Genomic DNA, 26,399 nt, shown 5'->3' with positions numbered 1-26,399 from the left:
CTCAGCAGCTGCTTGTCATGTAAAGACACTCTATCAGGCCCTGACAGCTCCTCCCATGCACACACACATGCACACACATATCGCGCATGGCTCATGCACACTTCACTTGCACTGACACCGCCGCCCCCACCCACTTACAGTCCTACATATGTGAGGAACATATGCAGTGATCTGTCTCACTACCTCTCCATTCAGTGCAAGTCTTTGCACTCCGCGTAGCTTTCTCATCCCCTCCAGTTATCTCATTTCTCATCCTGTGTCAAATCAGTCCTCCCCTTCTTCCGTCCTTCCCTTAATTTGTTTGAGTTGAGCCACATGTCCGCTGTCACACTCTGCTTTTATTGGAAAAGCGTCGATTGTGGGACACAGATACCGCAGTGGATTTCCTCACCACATCTTGACCAGACACTTGCAGCAGGTTTTATCTTATCTAAATCACGGTCAGTCTGTCTGTTGGCCGCTTTCCTGTTTTGGAGAACACGTTGACATCAAAAGGGTTCTAGTTTACTGGAACACTGTGATGATGAACTGACTTAAAAGCTGAAGGCTCTCCTGTGTTGTGTTGTTATGAAGTCCATTGTCCTTTGTCAGCAGCCCTCACCCTGTCTCGCACTGTACACAGGATGTATTTGGGGTCTGCTATGCACAGTACTGAAGTCAAGTGTAGCACATTTGCAGCTGACCCTAAGCAGCATGGTGGGGATTTTGTTATCACTTTTACACCAAAATTCCGTTCAAGTAAACTTGGGGGAGGAAGAGAAAAGCTGTCTTTCACTTTCTGATCATGTCAGTGCTTCATAAAAGTCAGTTTGGAAAGTACAACCGAATAAGAAGAAGAGGAAATGAGTGTAAATAGGAAGCTGACAAGGGTCATCTTTGTTGTTTATGCTCTGAGTGCAGACAGTGTCGGGGGTTGTGGGGGTGGGAGGGGTGGGGGGGGTGTAGACACACACACAAGCGGATATAGCTGCTTCCACTTGTTTCATGTGACAAAGTTTGTGGTCGGAGTTGGAGAAGTTGCTGTGGCCTCCTGTCTAGGAGCATGCACTAGTTGATCTGTAGCTGCCTCATCTGTCTGACAGCATTTACATTTGTAGAAAAAGATTAGAACAACCTTGATTTTTAATGTCTTTTTTTAATGTCTTTTTTTATTCAGCTTTCTCACTTCTTTCGTGTCTGTCTGGGGCAACAACAAAAAAAAATACATTTTGTAATTTGAAAAATTGGTTTCCTGAATTTCTCTGTGAATAGAATAATAGACAACAAAATACCGGTGCACCCTTTAAAAAAGCATCTCTCACAGCAGCGCACGGCGTCATACAGCAAACGGACCCACATAAGGCAACGCAAGGCAAGTTTATTTGTACAGCGTCCTTCATACGCGAAGTAATTCAACGTGCTTCACAAGGAAATACATACAATATTTTCATCTCATCTTTAAATAAGTCGAGAGTCTGCGCAGACTTCAAGTCTTCAGGAAGTGAGGAGTATGTACACTAAATGCTATTTCACCCTGTTTGGTTCTAGTTCTTGGAACACACTGTAGACCTTTACTAGACGATTTGAGTGGTCTGGATGCTTCATCGGGAATTAATAAATCTTGCTCATACTTTGGTGCAAGACCATTCAGTCTTGTTTAGACAGAAAACCTATTATTCTAACTGTGTTTTTCGGGTGGTTAATAGACAGATTCAGTGCTTGTTGAAATTCAGACCTGAGTAAATAGTTACATCACGATTTCTGGCACGATTGATTGATTTATTTATTTATTTTTAGCTTTAAATGACTTAATTGGTAAATGATCGGTTCAAGGTGAGCACTGATCTTTGTCCTTTCATTTTCCAGGCCGAAAACAATCACTTCTGTCTTGTCTGGCTCATCCACACATTGGTTTGACGACTACACTTACAGTGAACGTAAGAGACTGTAGTCATGTGACGACACTGAAATATAAAGTTGCGTGTCATCTGCATAAGCGTGATACATGCTGCCCCAAGGTGAAGAATCAATATTTCAAAGACGCTCACATTCCCAGTGGTTTGTGGGAAAGGAGCCACCACAGACTTCAACAGAAAGACACAAACACATCAGGACCTCATGACTTTTCAAGACCTTCTCTGTAGTCCCAGATAACCCAGATCCTCCTTCAATATGTGCGCAGGCAGGTAATTACTTTTGTGACTACAACCAAATTCTGTCATTCAAGCTCAGGAGTCTTGGACAACATCACGATGACTAGACAATCTGGACAGTACACATATTCACAATTTCTTTTCATGCATCGCGGGTGAGACTGACACAATTTACTTTAACTCACACCACGCATGCGTTTCTTATGGGACGCTGCAATTATTATTAGCTAAAGTTCCTGTATTCCTGTTTTACTGCTTTACCCATTGTTGAAAACAAGCAACAGGGACAAACTGGTTTGTTTTATTACAAACATATTAATTGTACCACTTTCATAATGATTCCGGTTAGTTGAGAAGGTATGTTGGGACATTAAATGTGTGTAATAATGTGTGTAAACTCTAAAAACTTAAGTCAAAAGTTGTCAACCCTTCATATTCACTATGTTTGTAAGCATATTTAAAGGCAGCAGACTCAGACTTACTCAAACATTTACTCATATTTACACATAACCCACACCACAATGGCAGCTTCATTTGGGTTTACCACAAACTTGTACCATGTTTCCATTAGCCTCTGGTGACTGTCGCATACCCTTAATGACATTACTTATAATTTTTGTGTGTCGTCTCTGCAGATGCTGTACACACACACACACACGCACATGCACGCACGCGCGCGCGTGTCTCTCCTAATTACTCTCCTATTACGATTACATAGTTCAACATAGCGACAATTGTTTAAGGACCCTGCTGTGCCGGGCTCATATTATCATCTTCCTGCCATCCATTTGATCAAGGCTCTCAGGATGGCAGCATGTCAACTAATACAGTACATGCCATGCCCGGTGCCGCTGCGTCATACACATGACCACTCATGCTACTTATGGTGGCTGCTGTGCGTCAGTGGAGCTGGCAGGAAAAACCATACTGACTAAATGTTGTGATCTGTCACTTTTCACTGCCCACACACATACACATGTATTTACGTTCACACACATCAACACCTGCCTCTGCCCATGAGATTTCTTGAACTGTTGCATTAAAAACTCGAGTTTCTGCTCAGCCTGGCATGTACGTACAGTGAGCCTTCATCTCGTGTCATGGTGTGAGGTAGGGGTGCTCATTATGCTGAAGCTACATTGTGCACATACTGTCCTCCGTGTTGGCTAGTAGACTATTGCTGGGGGGATATGGGTCAGCCAAAACCTGACCACAGAGCGGGGCACCAGATGGGGCCCGGCTGAGGAAAACAAGGTTGGGTGCTCAGGAGACTGGCTGGCTGCTGTTTTATGCAACTTATTTTAGTTGAACAGGGTCTTGATAAAACTCCCAGCTGATATCTAAGTTGCTGCACTTCCTCTGTGCTTCTATTATTTAGATTTTATGCAAACAGCGTGCTGAAGTTAAGGATTGTGGTCGTCTTGAAGGCTGGTGATAAACAACCTTATGCGTGTGCATTCTCTGGAGACCGGCGTGCACAGTCGGGTGACTGATGTGTAAGTTGATTGGTGAGCTTTTCCAGGTTGGAGACAGACAAACGACTCATCACGGTAATTGGGTTTCATTCAAACAGTCAAGAGGGAAATCCACCAAACAGGATCTGCCTGTATGTGCCTCAATTAGGACATCACATCCACTGTGATCAGCTTTGTTCAAAAACAGCGAGAGTGGCAACGTGACAGCTCGCAAAGTCAAACTAATTTCTAAATGTGCTATATTTGGTGGGAAAATGCTTACTCTGCAGAAAGTGAGATGAAAAATCCCCCCGCCCCGCCATGATGAAAAATGTAATAACATATTGGACATCTGCTGTGGATTGAAGACTTAAGTACATTGTGCTCTGGAGCAGATCTTTTCTCTAGTGTGGTGATTGGTGACACCACCTACATGGTTACTGTAAATCAGGTGTTTGTTTGCTTTTGGTTTCATGGCTTGAACCTTTTCTGCGGAGTGATGTACACACCAGAGGTGCAAAGAGTTCAGAAGTGTTTCTCTAATTCTTGTTAGACTGCCGGAACTGTATTCGATTACAGATGAAAGTACAAAGGACGTCGCTACAAAACCACTTAAAGTGCTTTGTCAACAGCAGGAAATCAACCCAGTTTACTTGTATAAAAGATCCATGTTGGACACACATTTCTCAGACAAGCAATGAAGGATATGAAAATTCAACTTTGGTAAGAGAAATCCATTTTCTTTGTTCAAAGAATTAACTTGAAGTTGTGTCCGTACTCAGCTTTGACTTAGAATAGATGGTGTACATAGTAGTTAGTTGGAAAAAAATACCATAAATTTCCACTTAATTACAGTAACGTGTTTATTTTTAACAAATTACTTTCACCCAAACATGCTATACATAAGAATTGTGGTTGCAGCTAATCTCCTTATAGATTATACATGACCTCTGGAATAAAGCCACTTTTTATGTTAAGTGCGCTTCAATATGATCAGTAAATCTTTCTTACTTTCAAACTCTTTGACGTATACAACTACAGTTTTGTGAATCTTGTATTTGCTAATCTTTGTTTATTCTCATTTTGAAGACCAATATGCATTTAAAAAAAAAATACTATGAGTTTGATTGACTCAAGCAAACAACAACAAAAAAACTATATTGTTGTAAAGCTGAAATATGTCTGACTTAAATTGTGGTCATACTCAATAGGAACCTATAATCGGTAAAAATGATTTCACAGTGTGACTTTTACTTGTATGAGTAGAAATGCATAAAAAAAATTGTTTGAAAAGTACACAAAATTGTACTAAAATTCAATAATTGGAGTATTTCTTAATGCCAGCCATGGTACAAACAGTCTGTTTCATATTCTTCTGATATGGTCATCTTTTATGATAATGACATTGCTTCTCTAATGTTTCCTTCTCTCATATTGTCAAAGCCATATGGTGGATTTCCTATCAAAATGAGCTATTTGTGTCATTGCTTTATTACAAGAAAATGTAGAAATGACACCAGTTGGCGGAAGTTTGTCATTTCAGGGTGTGAAAAATTTGACAAATCTTGAGAAGTGACTTTCAGCCTGTGTTATTAATTCATGCAGTTCTTTAAATATTTTATTAGACGCGCTCTGAACGGAGGAAGCGTTGCTCGCCGATGTTTGCTCTGTCTGATCTATGAACAATTTCACCAGTCAGACGTGTGTGTTTGAAGGAGTGTAGCAGAAGCTTTCATTGACAGATATTTCACTTTTCCCCTTCTCACACACACACACACACACACACACACACACACACACACACACACACACACACACGCGGTCCCTCTCCCCTTTTTACACTCATACACACGTGCACGCACACACACACGCACACACTTCTGTATCAGAGGAAATGGGGCAATTAAGGACAGCTTGGTGCAGCTCTGCATGGGGTTAATATGTGGCTCCGTAATTAAAAATAAATTACAGTTTTCCTGTATAAATATTCAAGTTCCACTCTGCTGTGTGCCACTGCCTTGTTATGGTATGTAAGCTATTTTTCCCCCCAGTCTGCACAACATCTGGCCCAACATTTCCTGAAGCATCACCGGAATAGATTGAGTTTAGTCTGCCTAAGAGAGATTCATTTGTGTGACGCTAGTGTGTCTGAGCGAATGGACATGCATGGCTTAAAGTGCTGGCAGTTGTCGAGAAAATGAGAATTGTGGAGAGTTTATATTTGAAGATCAAATTGAAATTGAGGCTTTAGCCAACATGATTTCAGAGTTAAGAGAGGACCGATGGGAACTTTTTAATTGGAAATCTATTGATTTCAAACAGTCTTTCTGCACTTGTTCTGCATTTCTGAAAACTTTCTAGGAATGATTTTGTAGCTCCTGGAATGATGACTCGAACGAAGTTGAGAAACACTCTTAAGTGGTTTGAATTTGCGTAGAAGGAGCTGAAAATGAAGCCGAGAGTATGAATACATTATATTTTAAATGCACAAAGTTTCAATTAAGATTTTGCCTAAATCAGACAAAGCTTTTTTGAACTTGAAGCCAAAATCTTAAGTTGCTTTTCTAATGGGATGTGGTGTACATTTCGGTATTCAGTCTTTATCTGCAGTGCAAAGGATGAAAGATCCCCTGACTTTTACTAAAACCTGCATTTGTCCTGCAGTTGACCTACACTAAAAGAGAGACGGTGACAAGATGGTCATTTTAGGGAACACCGGCGAACAGCATAGTAATTAGAAAAGAACGGCACTGCTGGGAATTAAAGCAAAAAGACAAAGGACGAAAATGTTTAGTCATTAATCATGAAACCACGTTGTAAACACAACAGTTGCGCACTGGTCAGCAATCTGAGAATGTACATGCACGTACAGATTCTCAATGAAGGCTTGCTTGATAGAGGATTTTATGTGCACAGTTTGATATAAATTGTTAATTCAGTCCACTTTATCAATGTCTTTCTCACATCAGGAGAATACATCAAGACCTGGAGGCCGAGGTACTTTCTCCTCAAGAGTGATGGTACATTCATTGGCTACAAAGAGCGACCACAAGATGTTGACCAGCTGGAAACCCCCTTAAATAACTTCTCTGTAGCACGTGAGTATCTGCTTCAGACAAACCACCACATTTTTTCCCCCCATTTTTGTTACTTGGCAGCTTGTCTCGAGCCTTATTTTGTTTGCTGTTTTTCTTGTATTGTTTTGTTTCTCTTGCATTGTTGGATCAAAAAAAGAAACAAATCGGTCAAAAAAAGCATCTTAATGATTTTGTTTACATCACAGTACCTTGTGAGGGAATGACTTCAGCACATAGCAGACAGTGCAAAGACAAACACTGTGTGGAAGCTGAAAAAGATGCACAGCTCTGCATGAGAAATGGTTTGAAACAACAAAAAAAACTACTGATGTGGTTGCTCTCATTCAGTCTCTGCATTGCCCACTTTTCGTTCTGGGTTTTCTTTCGACTCGCGTACATTTTCATCATGCAATCTGTACACTGAAAACTCCACGTCGTACCAACGTTTATTAGATTCATGTCTTACAGTATCTCGTGCTGTGAACTTACAGGATTGTTAAAATCACATCGTTTGTAGTGGGCATTAGACGTCACAAGTTTTGTTCCTGATGCCCTTTCAAGGGCAGTGGGATTCGAACCTTGACCTTCCAGTTACAGGTTGTTATTTTAATTTCTAAATAGGACAAAAGAGGGTGTCGAATATATAAAATATAAAAAGTCATGCTGCACTCATGGGTGTTTACTGCACCTGCATCCAATAGAAATGCATATACAGTCTGACTTGTGTCTCCAATGGCATCGACAGCAGTGCTGAATTTAGATAATGGCTTCAATAAGGAGGACTGTGTAAGCTCTCAGTAAGGAAGGAAGCTATCAACTGTCCTGAAATACTACCTAAAATATTTCTGCAATTGATTGTTTCAATATAATTATAATGGACACTGTAAGAGACATCAAGAAGAAAGTAAAAAATTGCCTAAACATGGTTAGATATATGAATAAAATGTTCTTCTGTTGAGTTTTACCATTGATATAGGACATTCCTTTCAAAATGACCCTGCCTTTTATGCTTTGTCTTGTAATGATTTTGCTATGGAAACCTCCTAACATGCACACTAGACACACGTTACATAAGTCAATTTTGTCCTGTATTGTAAATGGTACAATACCAAATTGAATATTGAATGCAGGGATTTAATTTAAAAGCCAGGGCGGGATCCGAGGCCGTTCTTCTGCAGTGTGGACATGTAGTGACGTGAGTCTCCTCTCTGCTGTGACTACTACGTTTGTGACAAGAGAAGACGCTCACAGCATCACGCTTGTTGAGAAACAAGTCACATCAAGGTCTTATTCAAAATCTCCAAAACACCAGAAAAAGTTGCTCAATTTGTCATTAGTCGCTTCCGTCATCAAAACAGTTGCTGACAGATTTGGAAACTCACCAAGTTTAGCGAAGAAGTTGCCATTAGGGCAATACAGTGATTGAGTACTGAAAATATCGATCAAATCTGGGTTGTTTTTTTTCCCCTCAGAAACGCAGCGCTGTCAGCATGTGACAAGAAATTTACCACTGACAATGCAATAATGTTTTAGAAATTGCATTAAAAGTTCATTTTTATCACTTAACACAAATTTCCATATAGTTAAAAACAGGAGAGAAATATATATTTGGTGTTGAGGTTTTTGGAAGAAGTTGAACATGTAGTTTTTAAATTGTGTAAGTGTAAACCTTGTATAGTTATAGTCTGGTTCAGATCCTTCTGCGTCTCCGTGTATGTGACACGTTTCTGTCGAGGCTCTGTGAGGGCCACAGCATCAATTCCAGGACCCTTCGTTGTATGGCTGTACAATATATACTGTATATCACATTTGTCCTTATCGCAATATCAACACACTCAATATACGTATTGCAAGACACAGAATTAACTGGATTGAATTATGTTTAGATATCAGAGAAAAATGTAAATAGTTAACAATAGTGTTTGTTATTAACTAGCACTTTATAAATACATAATAACCTAATAATTGCATACCTAATGGTCACGGGGCAAAAGTCAGACACACAAAAATAGAGGAAATTTTTCCCAAAAGGAAAAAAATGCAACTGCATAAAAAACCAAGACAAAACATTTATTGTTTGCATTCATTGCAAATCGTATCACTGTCGCAATACGTGACAACATTATCCCTTATTGCGTGCTCGTCTAATATCTGGCAGCCCTAAATGGTTGTTCATTTATCAGTCATAATTTCTTTTTATGGCGCTTTTCATGCAGATTGGTACAATTTAAAGGGCCTCAGATGGACAAGAGAAAAGAAAAACGTTCAAGACACAAGACAAAATGAATGAAATAGTTCAACTTAAGATTGAGTCTTAAAATGAGCGAAAGGGGGGGGGCTCAAAAAAGACAGCTATACATGATCAGAGTTTAAACGGACCGAAATTGAGGTAATAACCAGATTAATAAAAAAAGAAAAAAGCTAAACGAATTTAAAAGTCATTCTTAATCAACATTGTATGGTTGGGATTGTCTTCCTGCTGGTATTACATGGTGGATAAGTAGCATTATATTACTCCTACATAAACTTTAGCACAGCACCGCTGTGGGAAATTATACAGAAAGCACATAGCTCTCAAACATTGTTTCACAGAGCTTTTACATGTATTTAAGCTTCGGTCCTTCCTGAATAGTAATTATTTAAACTATGTAGGCCAGTGTACAAATCATGTGCAAGTACTTATGAAAAGAAAGTTAGCAAAGACACCGTCTTTTGCCACATAGTGGCCACGTAACCGCCCCATTCATAATCATTGAGTGTGTCATGCAATTATTATGAATAGAAGCACTCACAATTTGCCTGCACTATTATGTTAAAAATGTTTTTTTTTGTAGTTGTTTTTTTCAATGTTTATTTTAAAAGAAGCACACAAAGAAAGGATCTGCCACTGGCTCTGGTTTCCAAACGCTCATCATCCCTCGTCTCTGCATGTGTCTTCTTCATAGTGTGACAGAAAATAACAACAACAAAGAATGCCCAGAGCAGCCCAGCTCGCTCGCTCCTCTCATCAGGAAAAAAAAAAAAAAAAAAGTTGCTGCGATAAGCTGCGCAGATGACTGAACACAGCAATTAGACAGCATACTGTTTGTTTAACAAAACGTTTCCTCTCCAACACTCTTGAGTTATCGTGGCCATTAGCCGCCTGATTTCAAGTATTTATCTGGGCTCTGCTCTGGGGCGCCGTCTCCATCAGCGATGGCTTTGGTTGTTGTCACCGCTGCGACCCCACCGCAGAGGACACATGGTGTGTCGCCGCTGACGGGGCTGCTGCAGCTGGATTACACACTCGCCCTGATGGAGCCATGTTGGATCTCAGTGGTGGTCCACTGCGAGTCCTCCATCTATCAGACAGAGGCCATTTTGTGTCACATTGTGACATATTTGCTGACATGTTTCATTTGGGAACAGATGTTAATGTGACGGAGGTGCAGATGGAAATCGCTGCTTTGTAAATTCAGTTATTAGACTGTTGTGAGTAATTGTTTTGCAAAGTGCTTACAAGACAATTATTTGCTTGAAAAGTAGGAAACTGAAAGGGGGAAAAAAAGGGATAAAATGAAAATGTACAGATTTGCGGGATAATATAAAATTAAAGATGTTGTACAGTTCCTCTTCTTCTTATTCATCGGTCTTCTCCGCAGTCTGGAGCCAATCACAACACATTTAAAGTTGCAGTTATAAAATAAACAAGTGTAGTATACTGATTAATTGATTGATTGATTCGATTTATTTTATTGTTTCATTACCATTTTATGCAACTTACAGTACCAGCTCACTGTGAGAGGCAAGAGTACAACCTGGACAGGTCACCAGTCCATTAGAGACACTCACATTCACCCCCTACCAGCAATCAAAGTCACTAATTTTTCATTAATTTATCGAATAATGTGTGTTTAGACTGTGGATCTAAACCACTAAGCAGGGGTGTCAAACATGAGGCTCCAATCCGGCCCTCCACACCACCAACCAAATGGTGTCAAAAAAAACTAAAATTGACTTTTCAATGTATTTTACACCAGAAAAGTATCATTAAAATTGGCTTTATGTTGAGGTTGCAGCCATTTTCAGTAGGTCCCGCCCACTCAGGAAGGAATTGAGCTGTATGTGGCCCCTGAACTAAAATGTGTTTAACACCCCTGCACTAAACGACCGTATGACCCTCTTGCCCTTTTTTTTTGTTTGTTTGTTGTTTTTTTTACTTTTTCTATGTCTATAATATTGTCTTTGAGTTCTGGACTGTGTCTTTAAATGCAATGAGCTCTCACTGTAGTTTCATTGTTTATTATCATTTTCTAGACCCAGTGCAAAGTCCTAATATTTGAAACATAAAGGTTCTAATACTATTGGAAAGTTCAGTCACAACATTAAACTTAGAGAAGACGGGTATCCTATTTCAGAATTTCTAGTAATTTATTAAATCAATTTCAAGGAATTCTGTTTGATAACACCTTAAATCATTTATTAGTTAATTTAATGTTTTGAAAGGACTGTCGTGTAAAAGATCACAGTTGTTTTCTTCCACCAAAGTGCACCTGTTCTTTTCCAAATTGGCCGACAGTGTCTGTTGGGGTGGCGATAAAGATAAATGGCTATAACTGTGGGTCTGTCTCTCCCCTCTGCTCACACTGGCCCTTCTCTTCATCTCCCTCCCCGCTCTCCCTGGCTGTGGTCAGAGTGCCAGCTGATGAAGACGGAACGGCCTAAGCCCAACACATTTATCATCCGCTGCCTGCAGTGGACCACTGTCATCGAGCGTACCTTCCACGTGGAGACCCCCGAGGAGAGGCAAGCGAGAAGCACACACCCCTCAGCCTCACAGCCTGAAAACACAAAGAAGCTGCACGTGTTTTGGGAAAAAAAAAAAAAAAAAAACACGCTGTTGCATTTGATGAGCTCTTTATTTGCACACAGTCATTCTTATGTGTATACACAGTCTACGGGCCATTGGGAGGACTCACACTTGAAATTGTCTTCCTGTTGATAAGAAGACAATTACATGATTGGGCTGCTGGGCTTGCATGAGGCTAAATGAGCTGATGTAATCCGTGCTGCTTGTGTGTCTCAGGGAAGAATGGACCAAAGCCATCCAGGCAGTGGCTGAAGGCCTACAGAAGCAGGAGGAAGAGATGATGGACTCCTCTCCAGACCCCATGGACATGGAGGTCTACCTGACCAAACCCAGACTCAAAGTGGTACTGACCTAGATAACAACATTTTCTTTAACAGATTTAGATTAAGGAAAATGTTAAAATGTAACGTATATTATGGCACTATTTTACCGGTCTCCGGCCCACTCGAGGTGAAATTGGACTATGTGTGGCTCCTGAACCAACATGTGTCTGACACCCCTGATATAGACATTTCTCGGTAAACCTCTGCTTCCCGTCTCCACCCGGACGTATTTGGGCTTCGACTCCTTTTCCACCATCTCCTCAGGCTTTAACATCAGCCGTGGGTGGCTTAGCACCAGATAGCATGTCCACTGGATTTCACAACCCCCCCTCATGTGTCATGACATAAAGGTCCAAGGCCACCGGATTATATGTCCCCCACACAACCATTTTCAACATTCTCCTCAGTGACGGGGTCAGAGGTTAACTGAGACACAACCACATATAGGCTAAACCATTAGAGGAGTGGAAGTTTCTCGGTGGGTGAAACGGTGCCTTAAATGCTTCGGTGTTGTTGTCAGTGGGATTGTGTGTCCCGGCCAGTTAGAGCTCGAGTTTGTTAATGCTCCCGTTTGTAACCAGATGCCACTTTCTTTCCTCTTGCCTTCCAGACTATGCACGACTTTGAATACCTCAAACTCCTGGGAAAAGGCACTTTTGGCAAAGTTATTTTGGTAAAGGAGAAGGCCACAGGACGCTACTATGCCATGAAGATCCTGAAGAAGGAGGTTATAGTAGCAAAAGTGAGTGGTTGCAAATCGGCTAGTAAAGGGGTGAAAAAACATGGGGAGTGGGGCACTGGAGCAATGACTGATACCTCAATAGTTAGCTGTTGTGAGAGTTGCACAAACACTCTTTGTGCCTTTTTTTTTCCCTTCCAGGATGAAGTGGCGCACACACTCACAGAAAACAGAGTCCTCCAGAATTCAAAGCATCCGTTCTTGACAGTAAGGAGCCTTTCCATATACCTAAACCAAACCTTATTTTTAACTCACATGGATCCTCAGGAGCCTCTTCAGTCTAATATAGCAGCATCCATTCAGAAAACGGAGGCCGTCTTACCAGGAATGTTTGAAGTACTTTGCTTACAAAGGCTGCAGCTGAGTGGGGGCCTTTTATAGTAACACTGGGTATTGTTTTTTTTTTTTTTAAGTCTTTTTCTATACGTCTGAGGTGGGTTTTAGTGTAACGTCCTTCAGAAATATTATGTCTGAGTGGAAGGTGTGGAGGGAACACATAATGTGATGTGACCAGAGCTAACTGGTGCTATATAGTAGTTATACAATGAATACTCTGTGCTGTAGATTTCTTTAACATTTCTCTGAAAATGTAGCTCAAGGTGTGAAGCTGCATCGTGTGTTGCAACATTTCATGTCACTATAATCTTTTTTTAAATACCAGCTTCCTCTTGACTTAGCTGGAACTGAGAAGTTCTGCATTGAGCTTTGATATCTCATCTGCAGGGACTGAAATACTCCTTCCAGACACATGACCGCCTGTGCTTTGTCATGGAGTATGCAAACGGTGGAGAGGTAAACCATTTTAACCATCAGTTAACCTGCACCTGTCGGGCTTTAGTGAATAAGTTAGAGTTCTTTTGAACTCCGTGATTTGATTGTTGTATTTCTCTCTGTTAAAAGCACCTAGAAATGACTGTGTTATATTTGGTGCTATATAAATAAAGTTGAATTGAATTGAATTGTTGTTAAATTCTCCAGCTCTCTCTTCATTTGTCCCCTTGTTTCCCCTCATTTCTTTGCTTTTCTCTCAGCTTTTCTTCCACCTTTCACGAGATCGGGTGTTCTCGGAGGAGCGGGCACGTTTCTATGGAGCTGAGATAGTGTCAGCACTGGATTACCTGCACGCTGAGAGAAATGTGGTTTATCGAGATCTTAAGGTAGGTGGGGAAGCTCGTCTTCACTTTCTCCCATCTTTGCAGCCAGACGCTTCTCTCCCTCCCTCCCCTGGCAGGATATAAATAGGGTTTGCCTCTGTAGTGGCAGTGGCCAGGGCTTATTGATCTGCCTCCCCCTGATCAGTCTTCAGACCTCATTGCAGCTGGTTGGAAGCTCACTCTATGTTTATGCAGCTCGACTGAAAGAAGAAAAAAGAAAAAAAAATAGCAGGGCTCTTCGAAATGTACTTTAGCACGCCACAGATTCTCACCAGCAGATATTTGTGCACTTTGTGCGTATCTGCTCATTTTCTTTATGTCGGCTGTTAATCCCCTTTCACTTCGAGGAGGAGAAAGTGATTACTTGGGCTTGTTTGGATATCGAAGGGCTTTGAGGGGTGTTACCAGTGTTGCAGTGGGCATCTGTAGCCAGACTCCTTCCAGCTGATGAAACCATACCAGCCAGGTCAGCACACCACAGCACTCCCCTCCTCTCGTCTCTCCCTCCACCCCCCTCCCTTCTCTCCCTTGGGTTTATGAGGCAGGCTCCCAGCCTGCTAGGGTTCTCCTGAAAATGCCAGGGTAGCAGGATTGGAGGATGTGCTGACTCTGGCCGGGCGCTGCTGGCCACGTGTGAGCTACAGCTGCCAGGTGACTTTAACTGAGTGAGAGAAAGAGACAGCGGAGGGGTGGGGGGAGGACATGCTGATATTAAAAGGCCATGAAACCACAAGTCATGACATTGCACAATGCATTTCCTTTAGGCCTTGGGGGCTATTTCACTATACATGTACTCTCCAAATACATTCACGTTCACATGTGCATGGTTCTGAACTGAAGACATACCCCGGAGTAAGAAAGTGTCTTTATTCTTGCTTTTTTTCCACATCCAGCTGACTCTATCTATGTATAGAAATAAAATGTACATAGCTGTAAATCACTCCATGTGTCTTTTCAAAATTATGCTTATTCCTTTTGTCTTCTCAGCTGGAAAACCTCATGCTGGACAAAGATGGACACATAAAGATCACAGATTTTGGCCTGTGCAAGGAGGGAATCAAAGATGGCGCCACCATGAAGACTTTCTGCGGGACGCCGGAGTACCTTGCACCGGAGGTAAACACAGCAGTGACTCGCTCCGCTTGAAGTACTGACTCCAGTGCTTCTGATAACCACACAAAAAAGTGTGTCTGACTTTTGCCCCATGGCCGTTAGATATGCAATTATTAGGTTATTATGTATTTATAAACCACACCACATCATTCTCCGGTGCTCTGTTCAGATCAATGACGCATCACGGTTTCCATTTGATAGTACTTGAGGAGCGTCAAACATATGACCTGTGAGTCAAACCCAGGCAGCGAGGGGGTTTAAAGCTGCACAACTTTCAAAGAGTGAATTTTACAGAGAAGACTTTAAAGGTGCAAATCAGTTTGTCTGCAGTACCGTTTCTTTTGAGTTCCTATCAGACATTCGTCAGTTTTTTTTGTTTGGTTATTTTTTGGGTAAGTAATTACAAAGCGCTCCAGCCTCGTTGTGCTCACTATTCAATCTGACAAGTTTCTTGTTAGACTGAGGACAGACTAGACGCCGGATGGATTTACGAGATGAATAGGCCGGGGCTTGCTGTTTAGCTTCCTGACATCAATAGCCGAAGACATGAATGGAATGACGTCACGGCTCGTGTTTTGTTTTTTAAAGTTTTTAATTAATGGTGAACATACTGTATGTGCTACCGCGTAGTTTCAATCAAATTAGTTTGTCAAATTCATTAACTGGAAGAGTAAAAAGCATTAGCATCAAAGCTGTACTATGAGGGTGAGTTCATACTTTTTCCACAGTAATTGAGCGAGAACTTATAGTTATAGGGTGATTACACAAGTTATTTATTATGATTCACCCGGTGTTACTGGTGGTGGAGGTCACAGTGTACCATGCACAGTCAAATCTTTCATTTGCTTGTTGAGCACTGGTGACTGTAAACTCCATATCCTATGATTCAGTAAATGATTTATTACTTTTTATAAACATCAAACTACTGAGAGAACAATCTGGATACATTACTTAATTATTCAAGGTTGTATTTTATTGCATTCATATTCATTTGAAAGCAATGCACTTTGAGCATCAAGAGCTGTGTTTCACTTGCTGGTATTCATTAAAATAAGCAAAATCAAACAGACTATTTTCATTGAAATAAATGGAAAAAAGTTGTGAACCCAATAAGGAATGCTGATCCTCCACACGTGACATCTGTAGATCCCAAACAAAAATGCAGCCCGTGGATCTGTTGTCGGACATCAGAGGATGAGAAGCATTTGGAGGAAGAAAGGGCAGCTGTCCCAAAATGCCTTCCTAATCTCCAGCTGAAGTTGAGTTAATGAGTGAGCCGTGTGCCGAGGGCAGGGCAGCCTGCTCTCATATTTGCTGTGTGAGGAGGGGTGTGGCTACTCCCTATTGCGTGCAGGTATGACAGTGTTGGAGTGGGCTGTGTTACCCGATATTTCATTGTGTGTGTGCGCGCGTTTCTGTGTGTGTGTGTGTGTGTGTTTTGCGTGTGAGTGCATGGGTGTTCTGCGTTATCTCCGTGCCTGTTGTCGTAAAAATGTTTTCCCGGAGAAGGGTGTCCATGTTGACACAGTTGTTGTTTCGTTGTTTTTAGCCTCCATTTGGAATTTTCTGGTTGGGGGAGGTGGAGGAGGAGTAATTGGCTGGCAGCACCTCAGGAAACGTGAGCTTCCGCCCCTGGTAAAAAAAAAAAAAACAACCCCACCACATTGGCCACAGCTGTTGTGTGGCACCCGGGGAGCTGCGGCTCCCGCTGCTGCCTGGGATGCCTCACCTGACCCGGGCAGACTCGGAGCTGGTGTGAGCACGCGATCCCACACTGCCCCACCGAACACATACCTGTGCTTTTAATCAGTCGGACTAAACTCCCTCTAATCAGCAATGGTTCATGAAGGACAGATGTGAGGCCAGATCAGGTCTACTTCAGCACCTACACAAAAATGAACTTACAGAAAAGAAAATGCCTCCACCTGTCCATCCTGAGCTCTTCTGGGCTCACATTGCTCCTCCGCAGAGTAGCACAGCCCGTGACAGCTCCAACCTCGGCAGCAGAGCGCAGGGAGACATCAGGGGGCATTGCTATGGCAACAGGGTCGCTGGCGAGAGTCTCTCTGGAGTGCGAGCCAGGCAGTGTTACAGGTTGTTCTGCAGTAAACAATGACCTTGTTGTGTGTGCTGCACAGGAATGCTGTAACGTCTGGGAATATTCCACCCAGAGCAGGGGGGAAGAGAAGCAGCGTTAGGACAGAGCCAATCTATAAATGCCTTACCAGTTTGTCTCTGGAGTAAAGAGCAGGACAAATTCACTTAGTCACTTTTATTAAGTAGTTACAAGTAGAAAACCATCATTGGCTTGGGGAATTGGCTTTTAAGGGAACATCAACACTGAGAAACTCTTGCGGCTTTAATCTGGCGGGTGACACCGATCTGGATTCACGGGCTTGAAAGATTAATGGCTGTCACTGCAGAACTTTGTGAGCAGGAAAAAGTGCAGTCTACAGAGCAAAGCACCAGCAGCAAGTGTGTGTGTGTGTTTGTGCGCCTTTTATCGTTGCCTCCCTTTCTCCTCCCCTATCCCTGCTCCTTTGGGGCAGTGTAACAGTATTAGTTTGGGGCTGGGGCCCAGGCAGGCAAACAGTCCTGGTTACGTATATGAGGGATGAGCTTGGCTCCTGCGCTCCTGGCAGCTTCACAGCTGTGGCGCTCTTCTACATATATGGGGCAGCTGCGGGCCCAGCTGTCGCACGGTGTGAATCACACGACAGCAGCGCTGGAAATAGAGACGGCCCAGTAATCCTAGCCCCACACCGGCTTCACGTTACTCCCCCTGCCCTCCCAGTCCTCCTCCCCGGTGCTCACCACTCACCGCAGCGCCAGGCTGAGTGCCCACGGACACACTGCGTACGCATGCACTCACACACACACACACACTCACACACACAGTGGTTTTGTTCCTTTTACGGACACATCCATCCCCCTTCCTTTTCGGCCAGTGCACTGTTGTGTCAATATCTAATTCTATTAATCTGCCCTCATCTTTTTACTTAAGTTTCTATTCCGAGGTCTGAATCAGCCAGGATCACGCTGCTGAAGGTTTAACAGAACAGACTGTTCTCCTTGTCTTGATTTCACCTTCAACATCCGCCTGGCGAGGTAGAATCCAGTACATGTCCCCGGAGACCTTGGAACAACTCCGCTCAGCAGCACATTAGTCATGCAACAGGTTGCGCTGTTCACGAAGCACAACACTGCAGGAGTTTGTCTCATTATGAACTGTCAAGAAAAGTCACCGCATGGAAAGAATCAGATAAAATATTTCACCTTTTTCTGTGATTTTGTTTTGGTTTGTGTTGATGGGTTCATAGGAGACTGCTCTTGTTTGTTGCCACATATTTGCTTATTTAGGCGACCTACACCTTTGCTGCTTGTTGATGCGTGCGTGCGTGCGTGCGTGCGTGCGTGCGTGCGTGCGTGCGTGCGTGCGTGCGTGCGTGCGTGCGTGCGTGTGTGTGTGTGTGTAAGTGCGTGCACGGAAGGCCCTGTGGTGATTAAATATGCAGGGCTCCAGAGGAAACTCTATCCTTGCTCCTAATGTGAGATGTGAGTCAGTGTTGGCTGGGGCTGCCTCAAAATCCCAGACCAGGGGGGAAAGCAGGTGATTTTGAGGGGTCGGGCTGCTGGGAAGGCGTGGGGGCAACCCAGTTGCTTTCGGGTTTGTATGTTCAGTTTACTGAGCTGCTGTCGTCACCAAGCTTTGATATCCAAACACAGCCTTATTGGTTGAACCGAAAGCTGGATCCAAAGGTAACAGCTATGTTTTTTAAAGTCCTGTATGTCAGCGAATTTGAGATTCGAGAAGATGACTCACACACACACACGCACGCACAAAAATAAAAAGAGAAAAACCAAGAGCATCCCAACCACTGCACTAAAAACATTCACCTTCTCTATTTGTTCCCAAGGTGCTAGAAGACAATGACTACGGCCGAGCTGTGGACTGGTGGGGCCTCGGCGTGGTGATGTACGAAATGATGTGCGGCAGGCTGCCGTTCTACAACCAAGACCACGAGAAGTTGTTTGAGCTCATCCTCATGGAAGATATCCGCTTCCCTCGAACGCTCGGCCCAGAGGGGCGCTCGCTGCTCTCTGGTCTGCTGAAGAAAGACCCCATGCAAAGGTGAGAACCTCAACTACAGCTGGCCATAGATCCAAAATGTAATTACCAAAAGAGGTTTCTTATCATTTTGGCTCATATATTCAGCCATCAGTACAGACTTTGTATGAATTTAACACATTGGACAGCACAAGAGTGTGATCAGTAGCAGAACATGTACAACAATAGCAGAGAAATAGGTCCTAACGCTGACTAGGATTAGTTTTGCAGTAGCTTTTCCGCTAATGGTTAAGTTGAGTGAAGTCTGAGATCAGAGTCATATTTTAAATCATTTGCAGCTCACGAGAGGCAAGTTGGAATGTTGAACATTTATACCCCTACTTTAATGTTGAATTTTACAAATAAAAGTGCATTTTAAAATGACTGAACTAAAAAGAAACAAAAGCGAGAAAGTGTTGCTTACTTTTTAACCATTGGGTTATCTATAGCAAACCTTAGATTTACTTTATCTGTATGAAGTATCGACTGCCAAAGCTTAATTCTCAGACAAGGTTTATATAAAATACACTCCAACAAACAGAACTTGAAAATTTCAGATGAGGTGAACTTGGGATGAAATTCTTAGTGTGCCTACTGCTCGCTGCTGACTAGTATCTTCCCCATTTGATGTTTTTCACCAAAATGCCATCTGCTTCCACTGGCCAATTTTTCAGATTTTTGCAGGAACGTTTTGCAGAATTGTTAACAAAAGTCATGGCACACTAGTCCTGAATCTTCTGCACTTCTCCAAAATAATTAAAAAAAATATATATATTTTTTAAAACAGGTGCCAAGGATAGTGACCTTTGCGCGTTGCCTGTAGATCAAAACATTTTAACAGTTAAATTGTGGCTTTACACAGTAGTGCTGATTAAATGATGTAATTCGTACTTGAGTCCAAGTACTTACCTGAAACTACTGCTGAATCATAGCAATGAAGGTGTTTGTAGTTTGTTACTTTCACTCATGGTGAGTACAGACTTTTCTCTACTCGGTCACGTGACCTTAATTCCTATAAGCACACTTCTTTGCCTGTTTTTCAGATTCTGCCTGGACAAAATATCTCATTACAACTTTTGATATTAGTAAGTTCAAAAAATGCCCTTAAACTTTGAGGCCACGTTTACACGTACCCGGGTTTTTAATAAAAAGGGGTATTTCCCCCTCTACATTTCCCAAAAAATATCTTCATTTACACAGACCTCATATATACCTGGTTCAGAACTACACTGAGTATCCCAAACCTGTAGGGGGCAGTGTGACAAGAAGCGTGAAGCCATGATAGCCAATCAGAATCCTGGAAAAAACACAATGTCTTGAATGGCACAAGTTATTTCCTGTCCTTTTAGCAAACAGTTTGTTTGTTTGTACCAATAAACAAGCAGAGTTCCTCCTAAATGTGTCGTCAGAATATAAAACAAATGAAGCCCAAGAACAAGCAGATTTCACTGGTTCCATTTTCATCACAGCTTTCAAGCTGTAAACTCAGGTGGCACACAGATGACGCCGATGGCCCTTCCATTGCAAATTGTGATCATCTTCAGAAACGGAGACACAGATTTTTTTTTCTAAATCTCCTCTGTGGCCATAGTTTTTAGAATTCATTGTTTGTGGTGACCCGTAGCTGCGTTTATGTGTAGACGCCAGGCCCTAACGCAGAAAAATATCACTGTTTTTGTAAATGCCCGGGTACGTGTAAATGTGGTCTGAAGATTTGACAGCTTTGTAAATAGGACGAAGGCCTCAAACGTGTGAACGTAAAGCACTGCTGCAGAGTTGCACAAATCTAACATTTGATGAGGATGGATTGGGAATGGCAAATTGTGTCCAGTCACATACAGTCACAGTCTCAATTAAAACCCACCGAAAAAGTGACATGAAATACAGACAGTGCTTAATAAACCGAGTAAATCGAGTAAAGTATTTAATTCTTAAAGATGTTTTTAATGCAAGATTTTCACTTTAACATGACACATGCACTTTTCACACATTTCTAATCATGAACCAACAACGTCTGGATAGAAGCAGCAAAACAGACTCGTCACATCTTTTGATTCCACAAAACATTTCAGTGAGGCTGAACGCTGACGGACGCGTGGAGATTGTACACATTTTCACAACCTCGGAGCAGACAAGTCCTCAGGCCCCAGCGCTGATCTCTGAATTTTAGCAATACCTGCAGGCTTAGCGGGGCAGATAAGAAATACCCCATAAATATTTGACTTTCTGCAACATTAGAGCACACTGTGTTTGTAATGAATGGTTAGAACTCGTTGCTTTTCCATATCAAGTAGCTAATTGCTTTGGTCAGTTTAAGAACAAAATTAGCTTTTGATGATACTGAACATCTCTGGTAGAAGAGCCAACACCCTTAGTTAAACAGATCATGTTGTTTTACCCCCCATAGTGGAACAGCCTGTGCCAAGAGTCTGACTGAGGTTGTTTTACTCAACCTGAATCACAAGATTAAAAAACAAACATTCTGTGTTTGGTTCAGTTTTTGTTTTTACTGTTATTAGTTTAACAAAGTGATGATTGACCCTTTTATAAAAATGAATCCATTTCGTTGAGGCGTCTTATGCCTCTATTTATGCATTAAAGATTTGTTATTTTCCTTCTCTTATCCCAGACACTTATACCTAATGTCTTCTCTTGAAGTTATCCTCATACCACATTTACATTGATCAGCCAAAACACAATGACCGCTGAGAGGTGAAACAAATCACTCTGGTAATGGTGACATCTGCTCGTGACAGGATATACAGTATTCTGCAGCAAGTGAATGAGAGAAGCTGTCAAATGAAATTTCATTGTATTTTTATATATTGCCCTTAAAGCTTCTTCCTCTTTTGCCCTCAACGTTGCTTTGTTAAGTTCATTATCAGTCAAAAGAGGTCCAAGAGCAGAAAAGAGGTAGACGAGTCACATGATGCTCAATGATGCTTCCATAGAGTCCCCACGTTGCCTCTGCTGCTTAGGTCTTGATGAAAGACGCCTCAGCACGCCTTCAGGTCCAGTGGAGTCCATGCTGGCTGTTTTATGAGACCGACACAATATTGGTCAGATGGTAGAAATGTTGTGGCTGATTTGAGGTATACGTACAATTGTTCTGGTGTTTCACAGCTGTTACATGCAAATAAAGAATAGTTTGGACTCATATGTCGTGATGAAACCTAAGAAATTGTGGTAATAATCCAGTGTCCGCGTGTCTCCAGGTTAGGCGGCGGGCCTGATGATGCCAAGGAAATCATGCAGCACAAGTTCTTTGCTGGAATCGAATGGCAAGATGTTTATGAGAAGAAGGTGAGTTTCTAAAAATGTTCCGCCCTTTTGTTTCCATTGTTCTCTCTTTACGATTGTCACGACCTTAAGGGCACCGATGTCAGATAGCCCTCGTCCCTTCGGGGATCAACGAAGCGTCATGGCTCGAAGCGCCTCCCGCCAGCGTTCTAGATTGTCATCAGAGCGGTCGGCTGCTGCCAGACGGAGTGACGGCTCCGATGTCCTGACATGTTTGTGTCTCCTCTCCTCACCAACAGCTGGTCCCGCCGTTTAAGCCCCAAGTCACCTCCGAGACAGACACGAGATATTTTGACGAGGAGTTCACGGCGCAGACCATCACGATTACGCCGCCCGGACAAGGTAGCCTCGGATGTGCAGACTCGACTGCGACTACACAGAGAACTTCTCATTCCACAACTGTCCGATATCCTCAGGCTGTCCGCTGTTGTTCTCTCCGCTCTGGATAAATGTCTCTCAATCTCCAGCGAGATAACATTACACAGTAACTTTAATCAAGAGAGAAGTTGGCCTTAATCACTCATCGCAAAAAAAACAAAAACAAAAAGAATAATCAACAAAGTTTCCAGTTCAGGCCCTCTAAAAAAGGATTGAAAATTCCTAAAAAGATTCTGTTGCAGTTGAGTTTCGTTTCAAACACGAGCCGCATGCCGTTACAGAAGTTCTACACAGAGTGATTTTATACGATCATAAAGGTCACGTTAAACGTCGGAGTGTGTGCCCTCTGAGGATACACTTTGTTCTGGGAAGCTCATACATGGAAAAAAGAAAAGAAGAACCAAAGTTGTTTGCTCCCTTGAGGGCAGCCTGCCCTCTCCTGGAGAACCAGTGATATTAAAAGAAAAGAAAAAATGTGTCTGGTACTGCACATATGAATGTGGATATGGACAAAAATCACATTAAAGTAATTTTTTAATAAACGTTTTTTGATGTCACAAGACGAAGTGTACTTTCAACTAATAGTGTTCAGGTTTTAGTTCTTAAAATAAACTCAGGTATGGTCTTTATTATTCTCATTATTATTCTTACTAGTTTGGATCATTTCCTCTTTTAGGGTGAGAACCATGAACCAGTCATCTGCCACCAGAAACAACATTTTAAATTAGAATTTTCTAATTTGACACTCAATATCATGTTGTTTTTTTTATTTTAAATCAATATCTTCGCTTTCCTTAAATTCAGTTTCATTGTCTGTGAGTGGATGGTTGTACGAGGCTTTATTTATTTGTTTTCTGATCAAATCTTCCAGGTATCATCAACAGGGGTCCACATCTCTCACCTCTGGAGCCACATGGAGCTCTCAGCACTTAAGTGGCTTCCTGTAGCGTCGACAAATTATTGCCCAACAAACAGACTTTCAGAGAGACTTTTAACTTTGTCACATGTGACATTGAGAAAAAGGACATTTTTATTATTCAAGCAACTAAAATATATGAATAATTGATATCAGTGTAAGGAGAAATACAGTTTTGTTAGTTTTTTTTTTTTAAATGTATCAATGCTGCATAAAATCCAGTTTTTACTTGCCTGGCAAAATTACATACATTTCATAGAGTCCAGAAGAGTTTTATCTGGTCGATGTTAAAAATGGCTCGCTTGGTCGCAAACGTTGCATATTCCTGGTCTGAGTTATGATGAGTAGAAGTAGACATGCAACGGTTTCTACTGCAAGGATAAATATTTTTTGAACAATATTCAACTAAAGTTAAAACGATTGAATCGAAGATTATTTAAGACGGGGATGTTAAACACATCTAATGAATTTATACTTCAACACTTTTCTGGGTATACGTGATGAAAATGTCGAAATTTTTACAAAACCAAATCATTACTACTGGAAAAGACTCTAATTTCGACATAAAGCCAATTCTAATGAAACATTCTGGTGCAAAATACAGTGAAATGTCCCTAAAAGAACCCAGTTCCATTCTGGATGTTTTCCTCACTGATATCACAGCTCGGGTCTCATTTTTGTCTAAAACTCTTCGATGCCTGATTGGAGCCTCTTACGGGCCTGTTTTGGCCCACGGGTCTTATGTTTGACAACCCCGAGACCAGAATGCTGCCTGATGACACATATTGCCACCATGTCCAGCAATGGTCTTCTCTGAAATGCAACATGTTTTTGTTTTCATCTCCAGATGACAGTATGGAGTCCTTTGACAGCGAGCGGAGGCCTCACTTTCCGCAGTTCTCCTACTCTGCCAGCGGGACGGCCTGATCCACTCTCAAACATTCCTCTGGTCCCGCCCATCTCCCCACCACCCCCACCCCCACCCCCCCTCCACCCCACCCCACCCGACTGCACTCTCAGAAGACCGGGGCCGCGGCCCCCGTCCTCCCAGCATTGTCTGCAGATGCTGCTGCTGCTGCTGGATGCAACAGTCGCAATCTGCACGTTGTCCCGTCTTTTCTTTTTCTTTTCCCTCCACAGGAAGGAGGAAATACAAAACAAAGATGGCCGTGGTTGTTTCTGTGTGGCCTTAGGGGAGCGACCACGGAGATAACACTACCCAGCATTTCCTGGTCCTTATGTTGTATACCGAGCAGGCATCCATACGCCATAACGAATGAGGAAATGTAGTCATGGATGCACAGAATCGTTAGGCCATCGCTATAAATCTGTTAACCGTGAGAGGGGTTGTTTATTACATACACAAAAACAAAAAGAAACATTTCAAATAGAGAGTAGGCATGCTGAGGACCAAAAACACCATGTGAGCAGAGAGTGTGTTGTATGAGTGGGTGATAAATCAGTTTGTCTTTCCCCCCCTCCCCCGAGTCCATTCAGACATTTTTTGGCGCTATAAGTGAATGTATCCTTTCCCAATAAAATCAATCTTCCTGCATACGTACGTGTTGTAACCCATGGCTGATTCTTCTGGACGCCAGGATGGGAAACTGGCGCCGGCCGGCCTCCTGTGTGGTCACGCCGCACCACGATGGGTCTGAGAAATCATTTGTGCAATACAGTGTGACGTGAGGAACGGCAGACATGCGAAGACCGCAGCCTGATTAATCATAACGGCCGGCCTGCGGTGAATTCCTCTCGTAGCCGTTTTGCCCAACAAAGTCATTGTTAAGACCGACGATTTTCCTGTCGGGGACCATCAACAGCTTCTCCCTTAAAAGTGCGTGCTTCTAGTTCCTGATGCCTTTTTCTTATCTGGATGCTGTGCTGCGGACTCCTCCTGGTTTCCTCTTCTGATCGGGGTCACTCGCAGCGACCCTGCAGAGACTTTCCTCCGGGTTTTTTTTTTTTTTTGTTGTTGCTTTTTTCCCCTCCCTCTGTGTACAGTACACAATTGGGTGTTTTTCCACCCAGTGCATTTACTGCAGCCTCAATGAGGTCACTTTAACAAGATATGCTTCTTTAGGAATACTTTGCAAACAAACTGGGCTTCAAGGGGGAAAAGCACACTGAGTCATCTTTGATTTCTTCTTTTTTTTTTTTTCTTTTGCTACTTTAGAGGATTGGTGTCCATTCACGAGCTTCTGAGTTATTTATGAGACCAGCATCAATGAGAATGAGTTTTACTGTGCCAATGATATGCACTTTGCTGGCCCAAAATGATTGTATTTGGATTTGTACTTTATGGTTGGTAAAGACTAAATTACTTTAATTTTCTAATATAAATTCAGATGTTGTGGATACAAAATAAAGGTTTGTTTGTTTGAGTGATTTCTTCCCTTCTAAAGACAGCTGAGAAGAAACTCTTGGAGAGTTAAAGTGTGCTTAGAGTTTCCAAAAGCACTTCAGACTTTAAAGTGAGGTGATCTTTTTGTTTCTTCTTTTCAAAAAAAAAACCACAAAAAAAAAAAAAAAATGCATCATACGTTTTTGAATGTAATGTTTTTTTTTTGTATGGTATTGTTTCTCTTCAATCGTTTGCAAACCTTTGCTCAGTGTTTGAAATCTGTTTGTTACTTCTTCCTATGCACACTCACCCTTCGCTGTCACATTCTGAAAATAATAGGGAAATTCCTTTTATACTTATTTTTTATTTCAACATTTTTTTTTTTTTTTTTTTTTGTACCTGCCTTCCCCGTATTCCCGAGACTGAGGACACCAGCTTTAGTAAACAAATAATATAAACTTTGTACACTGTCTTGATGTTTTTTCTTTCAAATTGATGAAATAAAAGGTCTT

At 42.0% G+C, this 26,399-nt stretch overlaps 1 protein-coding gene across 2 annotated transcripts in view; it reads left to right on the top strand.

The window, feature by feature from the left end:
* The window catches only part of akt1 (v-akt murine thymoma viral oncogene homolog 1), a 40,006-nt gene extending 13,607 nt beyond the window's left edge, over nucleotides 1-26,399 (top strand). For both annotated transcript variants that reach the window (XM_080480335.1, XM_080480336.1), the window contains exons 3-14: nucleotides 6,556-6,684; nucleotides 11,337-11,448; nucleotides 11,729-11,855; nucleotides 12,446-12,577; nucleotides 12,716-12,781; nucleotides 13,298-13,366; nucleotides 13,606-13,731; nucleotides 14,716-14,844; nucleotides 18,759-18,973; nucleotides 22,165-22,252; nucleotides 22,489-22,591; nucleotides 24,391-26,399. In XM_080480335.1, coding sequence (XP_080336461.1) covers nucleotides 6,556-6,684; nucleotides 11,337-11,448; nucleotides 11,729-11,855; nucleotides 12,446-12,577; nucleotides 12,716-12,781; nucleotides 13,298-13,366; nucleotides 13,606-13,731; nucleotides 14,716-14,844; nucleotides 18,759-18,973; nucleotides 22,165-22,252; nucleotides 22,489-22,591; nucleotides 24,391-24,470 — 1,376 coding nt within the window. In that variant the 3' untranslated portion in view covers nucleotides 24,471-26,399. The remainder of the gene's footprint in view (nucleotides 1-6,555; nucleotides 6,685-11,336; nucleotides 11,449-11,728; nucleotides 11,856-12,445; nucleotides 12,578-12,715; nucleotides 12,782-13,297; nucleotides 13,367-13,605; nucleotides 13,732-14,715; nucleotides 14,845-18,758; nucleotides 18,974-22,164; nucleotides 22,253-22,488; nucleotides 22,592-24,390) is intronic.

Source organism: Lipophrys pholis, assembly GCF_963383615.2.
Source record: "Lipophrys pholis genome assembly, chromosome: 14".
In the NCBI taxonomy this organism is placed as follows: domain Eukaryota; kingdom Metazoa; phylum Chordata; class Actinopteri; order Blenniiformes; family Blenniidae; genus Lipophrys; species Lipophrys pholis.
This window is presented reverse-complemented; position numbering and strand designations above follow the sequence as displayed.